The 9,467-nt window shown below is 42.2% G+C and overlaps 1 protein-coding gene across 1 annotated transcript in view; it reads left to right on the forward strand.

Moving 5' to 3' along the window:
* The window catches only part of ZNF609 (zinc finger protein 609), a 69,370-nt gene extending 60,239 nt beyond the window's left edge, over positions 1 to 9,131 (forward strand). The window contains 6 exon segments of the mRNA XM_075208232.1: positions 1,559 to 1,766; positions 1,769 to 1,933; positions 4,224 to 4,399; positions 5,353 to 5,581; positions 5,774 to 5,852; positions 6,778 to 9,131. Of these exon segments, the coding sequence (XP_075064333.1) occupies positions 1,559 to 1,766; positions 1,769 to 1,933; positions 4,224 to 4,399; positions 5,353 to 5,581; positions 5,774 to 5,847 (852 nt within the window). The 3' untranslated portion in view covers positions 5,848 to 5,852; positions 6,778 to 9,131.
* Positions 9,132 to 9,467: the final 336 nt, after the last annotated feature.

Raw genomic sequence — 9,467 nt, forward strand, 5'->3', positions numbered from 1 at the left:
TTCTCGTTGCCACCTCGACCGCCCACCCTCCTCTCTCTCTCTCTCTCTCTCGTTGCCCCTCGACCGCCCACCCTCTCTCTCTCTCTCTCTCTCTCTCGTTGCCCCTCGACCGCCCGCCCACTCCTCTCTTTCTCTCTCTCTCGTTGCCCCTCGACCGCCCCCCCCTCTCTCTCTTTCTCCTCTCTCTCGTTGCCCCTCGACCGCCCCCCCTCTCTCTCTCTGCTCTCTCTCTCTCTCGTTGCCCCTCGACCGCCCCCCCCTCTCTCTCTCTCTCTCTCTCGTTGCCCCTCGACCGCCCACCCTCTCTCTCTCTCTCTCTCCTCCTCTCTCGTTGCCCCTCGACCGCCCACCCTCTCTCTCTCTCTCTCCTCGTTGCCCCTCGACCGCCCCGCCCACCCTCTCTCTCTCTCTCTCTCTCGTTGCCCCTCGACCGCCCACCCTCTCTCTCTCTCTCTCCTCGTTGCCCCTCGACCGCCCACCCTCTCTCTCTCTCTCTCTCTCGTTGCCCCTCGACCGCCCACCCTCTCTCTCTCTCTCTCTCTCTCTCTCTCTCTCGTTGCCCCTCGACCGCCCACCCTCTCTCTCTCTCTCTCTCTCTCTCTCTCTCGTTGCCCCTCGACCGCCCACCCTCTCTCTCTCTCTCTCTCGTTGCCCCTCGACCGCCCGCCCACCCTCTCTCTCTCTCTCTCTCTCGTTGCCCCTCGACCGCCCACCCTCTCTCTCTCTCTCTCTCTCTCTCTCTCGTTGCCCCTCGACCGCCCACCCTCTCTCTCTCTCTCTCTCTCTCTCTCTCTCTCTCTCTCTCTCTCTCTCGTTGCCCCTCGACCGCCCACCCCCTCTCTCTCTCTCTCTCTCTCTCTCGTTGCCCCTCGACCGCCCACCCCCTCTCTCTCTCTCTCTCTCTCTCTCGTTGCCCCTCGACCGCCCACCCCCTCTCTCTCTCTCTCTCTCTCTCTCTCTCGTTGCCCCTCGACCGCCCACCCTCTCTCTCTCTCTCTCTCTCTCTCTCTCTCTCGTTGCCCCTCGACCGCCCACCCTCTCTCTCTCTCTCTCTCTGCTCCTCGACCGCCCACCCCTCTCTCTCTCTCTCTCTCTCTCTCTCTCTCGTTGCCCTCGACCGCCCACCTCTCTCTCTCTCTCTCTCTCTCTCTCTCTCGTTGCCCCTCGACCGCCCACCCTCTCTCTCTCTCTCTCTCGTTGCCCCTCGACCGCCCACCCTCTCTCTCTCTCTCTCTCTCTCTCTCTCTCTCTCGTTGCCCCTCGACCGCCCACCCTCTCTCTCTCTCTCTCTCTCTCTCGTTGCCCCTCGCACGACCACCCTCTCTCTCTCGTTGCCCCTCGACCGCCCACCCTCTCTCTCTCTCTCTCTCTCTCCCTCTCTCTCTCTCTCTCTCTCTCTCTCTCTCGTTGCCACTCGCACGACAACCACGCCCACCCCCACTCCTCTCTCGCCCCCCCCATCGCCCCCTCTCCTCTTAAAGTGTATGTACATCTAATTGTGAATACAGGTCATTTATAGTTTGCTTTCTAACTCAAGTTTGTTTTACACCATCTACAGCAGCAGGAAGCAGAGTCACGCATGTGGTCATACGTTTATCCCAAGTACACAGATGCCCTAAAAGCTGATGATGAAAGATGGAAAGAAGAGCGAGAGCGAAAAGTCAAGGAGGAACGGACTCGGAGCAAAGAAGCCTCTTCTAAGGAAGATGGCAAAGAGGCAATTAGTGTAGAAGTAAAGGGACCACAAACAACTGAAGATCCTCGTGTGTTGCCCAGGATCCTCGTACTAGTACTCATGTGCCAGTGTCATCACCGCTTACACAACATCAGTCCTATATCCCCTATGTGCATGGCTATACCTATAGCCAAGCATATGACCCCAGCCATCCAAGCTATCGCGGAATGCCAGCAGTCATGATGCAAAATTACCCAGGTATTCAACTAGGATTATTATATGTACTGGTGAAACTAGACCTACTATAGAATATTTTTTCTAAAATATACAAATTTAAATGAATGCTTATAAACTGCAACACCAATGCTTGCAAATACAATGGCACATATTTTTCAGCTTTTACTGAGTTATCTTGTCTTATAATGTACAGATTAACAACACATAGCAAACATTTCTAACACTGATGTTCAGACTTTTAATCATGCTAAGCTTTTTCCAAAACTAGTTGCAGTGCTCTGACAGCAGAATCACCGTGGTTGGGACAGGGATAGCCATTCATTGATCTGTGGTTTATATGTTTTGCTCCAAATTACATAATTTATTTCACTGACCATTTGATGTAAGATAACAGATAACTATTTGGGAACATGACACATAGTATGTTATTTATAGGACATATAATGGATAGAAATTTGGGAATTGTGGAAAAATGATAATTTTAAAACTTGAATGAATAATTATTTTGTAACACTCAATGGGTTTTCCAATAATCACGGTAAATTTGACAGGGATGGCTTACTGTTTTACAGATTTGTCTTGTGGTTCCTCTTATCAGTAACTTGCCCTTACTGACTACTCCTAATGGTGCTTCTCGGCCACCAGACACTCATTGCCCGTAAGTGCCAGCTGCACACCACTGAGGTGCCCCCGGTTGTAAGGAGTAGATGCTGCTATCACCAGGCTCCTTCACTAGCACCTGGAACCGATTATTTCTGGGTGGTGTGTGTAGCTCCTGCAGCACCTCTTTTCTCTTGATTGTAACTGGTTCCTCCTGACCACTTACTTTGGATTAAGACTGCCAGATAGAGGACAGAGCGTTGAATCCATTTGCTGGGTTCAACACAAGACAGAGGGGGACAGCTTAGATTGGTAGTTCGTATCTGGGGCCACAGGATTAAGCATACATAGGCTTCTTGCAGGAATAGATTGTAAGCTTTCACAAGCAGGGCCCTCATCTCTGCATCCTTGATAAACACTTTTATGCTAACCATTAGCATCTGTCTCTAGTCCTGCTTCTCGCTCCCACACTTCCAGGTAGTGGCTTGCTTTATGCCGGTTTGCATTAGGCTATCTCCACTCCCATTTACTCTGCTTCCCTTTGCCATCGTGCTCATGTTTAAATCTGTAGTTGCTCTCCCTTATTTTTTAAATTGTTTGTTCATTACACAATTTTGTGTTTTGCTTTAACCTCAATAGTGTTGTGCAGCGAAACCATTTTGGCGCTTTATAAATAGATGGTAATAAAATAGGGCAGGATCTTTGAATAGTAGTGTATCTTAATCAATAGTAGATCTTAAATAGAGCTGTTACACATCATTGAGAGGTAGTTTTGATATTTAAGTAAATAAAAACAGTTCAAAACTTTACAATTGCTGTTATGTAATCTAACAGATAATATAGGGAACAAAGAGGTATACTTATATTACCTGATGACACTTTATAGCTGGATGGTTCCTTATAGTATTTTTCTCATGTTCCACATAAAGGAAAAGAAAATCACAATAGTGTAATATAATACATATAATATATAACATATAATCATCTAATGTAGTCCCACATAAAGTTCATATGTCTTTCATCAAAGTCTTTTGTAAAGTTTTGAACTGTGTTTATTTACTTATGTTTATTTTGGGTTTGATGTATATCCCATATTGAAATTTGTCAGGCAGCGGTTATAAGTGGAGCGCTGGTGGATTTTATACACTTATTTTTGATAGTTTTGATACATACCCACATATAGGCAAACACACTTTACATGGGGTTATGCTGCGCTTTAATAATAAACATACATAGTTTGTCAGGGGGAATGTTCGTTCCGCCCTGCTTAGACACTGCCAAAGTGAGTGGGGGCATTTTCCTTCTCCACCCTATCACAAATAAGTGTGCACTTGTAGATTTATCTTTAGATTTCTTGTCCATAATATCATCCATGAGACTTTCTCACACTTCTTATACCGCACCCTGGAGGTAGTGCATCTCCTGGATTTGTTTGAATCTAAGAGGTGCCCTCAGAACCATCAAGTGCAGCTTTGCTGAGGCTGAAGTTCAGCAGACCCCAAGGGATGGGGGAAACCTTCGGCTGGACAATTCTCCGGTTCCTGTTAACAGGAAGGTTGGGTTTGGTAGTTTCCATGTTTTATGTCCTGACCCATTCGGTTGAGAATCCAAGAATTAGAATCTAAGATATATTGTCAAAGCCTTTTATAATAGCATTACCATTCCACACATGTTGATATAATGATGTATTTTCTTTCATTCCCTTATTCAGGCTCTTATATTCCTTCCAGTTATTCTTTCTCCCCATATGGTAATAAGGTTGCTGGTAGTGAGGAGTCTGAGAAGTCAAGAGCAAGTCCTAATGTCGGCTGCAAACCCACCTCAGAGTCTAAAGCCCTCGATATACTACAACAACATGCAAGCCATTACAAGAGCAAGTCTCCCACAGTGAGTCCATGTTGAGTCCATGAAGAGTCCATTAATTAAAGGGCATTGTTAGAACGCAATGACAGGTGGTAAAGATATTCTTAATGGACAGCGCCTCACATTGATAGTAATTTAGTAAAACATCAGTATGTGCATTGATGGAGAGTAATTATTAACTGATGGTTTGATGTCTTTTTGCATAGGATAATGCGCTAATTGTTGGCACAATCAAAATATGATTTTACAGATCAGTGTAAATGAAGCTGCCATTATTAGTCATGGACCTGAAAATTAATTTTATTTTAAAGAACTACAGTTTTAATGGGTTAGAAGAAGGTTGTTAAGTTTAGGGTAAGGGTCATTGATTCAAGGAAGGCCGCTCACTAACAACGCATTGTAATTGGAAAATAAAACATAAACTGCTGTGGTCTTGGTTGTATGCCAATTTTTTGTAGGGATTAGTGTTTTGTATAGAAGCAAGTACTTGATACAGGAAGAGTCCTGCAAGTTTTTGCAGTAGTGAATATATTTGACCAAAACCTCTGGTCTTACAGGCCACCTCCAGTTACGTTTAAATTATAGTAATGGCAGTCATCAAGAGTCATTAGTGAATAAAGATTTGGCTTCACCCTTCAGTCAGATATGTGCTCTACTAAACTTCTAAAATAATGGCACATGAATGTATTGATCAATCTAAGAATGTGTAAGGGTCATGGGTCGAAGCCCCCAGTTACCATATTATAGTTTTATAATATTTATCTGATAAGTAGATGTGTTTCCTAGTATTCCAGATGAAGTATAATTAGTCTTCTTGCTTGATGTTGGTGTAGGATTTCATATGTTCCACTTTTTTCTTAATCTGTTCTTTTTTTTTTTATGATTAATGCAGTGTTTAGAAGGTTAAGAATAGATCAGTTTAAGCTACCACAAAGTACCAGCTCCATGTCACATCTGCTTTTTATCTTTATATACAGATCACAGACAAATCACCCCAGGAACGAGATCGTGGTGGCTGTAGTGTACCTGGAGGTTCATCAGGAGGTGGCTGTAGCAGTATGGGAGCACCAGATCGAGGAGTTGGTGACAGAAGTTCTGAAAGGCCTCGCACTTCTCCTTCCCAGCGCTTAATGTCCACACATCACCACCACCACCATCTCGGCTACTCTCTGCTGCCAGGTCAATATCAGCTGCCCTACACCACAGGTAAAGTACTTTATGGAACCATGTTTTATTGCACAATGTGCACAGTGTAATTATCTACAGTGTGTGCTACTTTATCCTTCATGGGCTTAAATATAACAGTATTGTAAAAATAGCTTAAATATAAAGGTTAATTAAATACGTTAATGTTATTGGTATAGAGGTGTTAATTAAAATGCTTCCTTTTATTTACAGGTTTGTCTTCTACAGCCATTGTAGCAAGCCAGCAGGGATCAGCCCCATCTTTATACCCACCCCCCAGGAGGTGAGAGCGGTAAGTTATCTATGCTGAATATTTTATTTGATCCTATATTTTTACCTTCATGTTGATCCCTTGTAATTGTTATAAGTCACCCAGTGCCTATATCTGGTTGTCATGATGGCACTCCTGAATCCAATATGTTGCATAATATTTGTTCTTAGCTACCCTCACAATAATCACCATTCAGCATCCATCCGTGTAATAGTGTAAACACAACAGATGAAGCTTTGAGTCTGAAGTTGTGCAGATTGAAATCAACCCTGGAAAATTAGCACTACGCGCATATCATGACAGTCTCCAAGCTAAAAATATTCACTTTGCAATTAAAGAAAATTGTACAAATCTGTAAGTGCAGGACAACTTTGTGCAATAGATCAAAAACATGATGTAGTAACTTAACTAACCCCTTAGAGCAAATACTGCTTATATTTTGATCTTAGTGCTCCACTGAGTACATGTGAACTATATTAATAAGAATGTAGACGTATTCATAGCACTGTATGGGACTGTAATTAGTGCAGGGATCATTGTACCAGCCTGTTCTCATTGCCTCATATACTGTATGTAAATGGTGCACATATTTACTACTAAAAGGCTAAGCCATCATGGTACAAAAAATAAAATGTGGCAATGAATTTATCAAATGTTATAAGAGCAGAAAATCTGCCTTTTTGGCAGTGGCCAAGTGCAGACATGACACCAAACACACACTTCTTCTACTGCTCATAATAAACACACAAGAAACCTTGTCTTGCTGAAGGCAGCTGTCTTTCCTGGCTGTGCCTTACCCAGGGCCCACACTTGCAGTTACTTAGCACCTTTATGACCAGACTCGTTTTCTCATGTTCTTACTCTTGCCCACTACCAAAGCATTCATTTATGTATTTTATTTTTCAGTGGACATGTTCTAATGTCTCCCTTAATTTCTTTCTGGAAGGAAACTGTGTCGGCAAAGTTCCCCATCTACTCAAAGTCATGTGACTGGATCACAGGACACATCTGGATGGAGTCAATACATCATTTGAATGGTGGTGTTTCTTCAACCAGAGCTTTCTGCTAGGGGCTCCTGAGTTCCCATTCTGATGTAGGACACACAGGCCCAATCCTTCCCCATCCAGAAGCTCAGCTCTCACCTCCCTACTCTTGGACTATCTGGCTTTGCAGAACGGGACTGTATTTATTCAGTGCACCCTCCAGTGGACTAGATAAAGAGAAGACTTGATATTTTCTTTTTCACAATGCGCCTGGGGGAAATACTGTGTGCGCACCTCATTCATATAATAAAACATTCTGGATCAGGATTATGCATCCTGTGCTTACAAACTTTTGGTTAAATGTTATTTTGAAGTTACAAGACGATGCATTTGTTATTGTCCCTTTGTTGGCACACTTCATCAGTCATGACTAATCAGTTTAAGGATTATGAAGTAATGGAGTTTATTGGCCACATGTGACCCAGGCATCTGATTTTCACAGGAGTCAAGGCATGGTATTGCTCCACACTTGCCCCATGGGGTTTTGTTTAGGGGTGGGGGCATTTGGACTCTGCAAGGTCTAGTTTTGTGTGTTGTCTGATGCTTTGGCAGTGACTGTTGGAGCTGGCTTTCAGACAGCAGTCTTTCTGGTTTCCTTATGCCTGCCTTCTGATATTATACCTGAATTTTGTTGTGGTTATTGCCAGGTGAAGATCTTCGCTTGGTGCCTGTGCAGGACGAGGGCCAAACATATGGGAAGACGAAGAGTTTAACACTATCTTGTAACAACCTGTCTCCACATTTGCCTTTTTTAAAAAATTTTTTGGGGGGGGGGGGCAGTGTTCTTAATTTTTCTTAACCACAAAGCTCTTAGCCACCTTGTTTTAATCATATAGGGTATGTCAAACAGCTGTGATACATAAGCAACAGGATGACAATAATGTAGTAGTGCAGGTCCCACAAATGCTCCCTGGCTGTGTATAATGTATATAGACCTGGCAAAGGTTCTTTTATAAGACACTAATCTTAAAAATGGAGAGATATTTCACATGTGTGTTTTTAAATCTGTTTAACCACTAAATGTTTAGTGCCCTCATGGCAGGATCTGTCATGGCTTAGCATTGCAGCATTACTTGGTTACTGTTTTTCCCCCTTCAGTACCCCTTTCTTAAAGTTATTTTTATGTTAGAGAATACAAAGTACATTGAGGACACCTGTAACTGCAGGAATACGGTGTTCTCATATAAGAGAATGATAAAACATGTAGGGATTATGTACCTCTTTACAACAAATGCACTTTGTCTAGTTGTTGGCTGTATACAGACACACATATTGTAGATGAGGTGAGATGTCACATCTAACAAAAACACAGCTTTTCCCTTCTGGAAACCTATTTTCTAGGAATGAACCAGCCTCTAGGTAGAGAGAATACAGTTACTTCACTGTCATTACTGGGCATACACCATGGCTTTTTCATGTCATAAAGTGTCTTATTGTATTTAACATTTTATTATTTTCCCTTGTGAATTATCAACTGTGGGAATCCACCTTGTTTAGATGCTAGATAGTAGTAGGTTTTCATTTGTCTAAAAATGTCCTGCATAGGGAATACATTTCTTGTGGTGTCAGATGTCAAACAATGGTCATTATGGGACCATCAAGGCTGCTGCTATTTTCCAACTGTTGGATGGGACTACAACCATCTTGGTCTAGTACTTTATCTTCTCCCATCAAATGTCTCTCAGACACCTGTGCTCTGGTTTTTATTTTACAGTCTCTTTGTCTCAGATTCTGAACAATTACATGCCCTGGTCATTTTTATTATTTCTTAATTTAGGAGTTTTCACCCAGTCATAGTTCATATTTCCAAGCTCCTGTAAAGATGCACAGCACATACTGATATTTGAATTTTTATTTTTTTTGGCATCCTCTTTCACCCCAGGAGGTGACCTGAAGGAATTTCGTTAAAAAATGGAAACAAAAAATTCAACCCTCTCTGGAAGTTTTACAATAAAGTCCTTTTGTATTGCTTGGTTGTAAACAGAACTTATTGTATATGGAATAAACGTTACCCCACCTACCTTTTGAACTCCGGTAAATGGGGAGCTTAAACCTTGCTCACCTTCTTAACCCCCTTACGTATCTGTATAAAGATGTAAAGTTATAATATTTGTTATGTAGCTTTTTTTTTTTCTTTTTTTTTTATATATATTTTTTTTGCAATGGAATTTGTTGTCTTTGTGGCAAAGTTGGATTTTTTTCCTGCAGTTTAAAAGAGAAAAAAAGAGAAAAAAATACATACGTTTGTTTTATCAGAGTGGTGGTGGTCTCCTGCATGTAGGCAACACGTATATAAAAATGTGTTCTAAGTGTTGTATGTGCAAGGCTGAAGTGTATGATTGTGTGAGGATGCTTAAAGTTCACCTGAAATACACAATTTAATTAAATAAATATACTGTTATACATTTTGTTAAATGATATAGTAGAACAATATACTTGTATGTAGTAGAAACCATTTTCTTTTCAGATTTTGGATTATTCCAACATTTATAGGGTTTTTTTGTTTTGTTTTTCTCATTACATTTATATTTGATTTTAAGGTTAACATGATATGCAGAATACAACAAGGGTAGGGGTAAGTTTGGGGGGGTTG

This window comes from Mixophyes fleayi, chromosome 4 (assembly GCF_038048845.1).
Source record: "Mixophyes fleayi isolate aMixFle1 chromosome 4, aMixFle1.hap1, whole genome shotgun sequence".
Lineage (NCBI taxonomy): Eukaryota > Metazoa > Chordata > Amphibia > Anura > Limnodynastidae > Mixophyes > Mixophyes fleayi.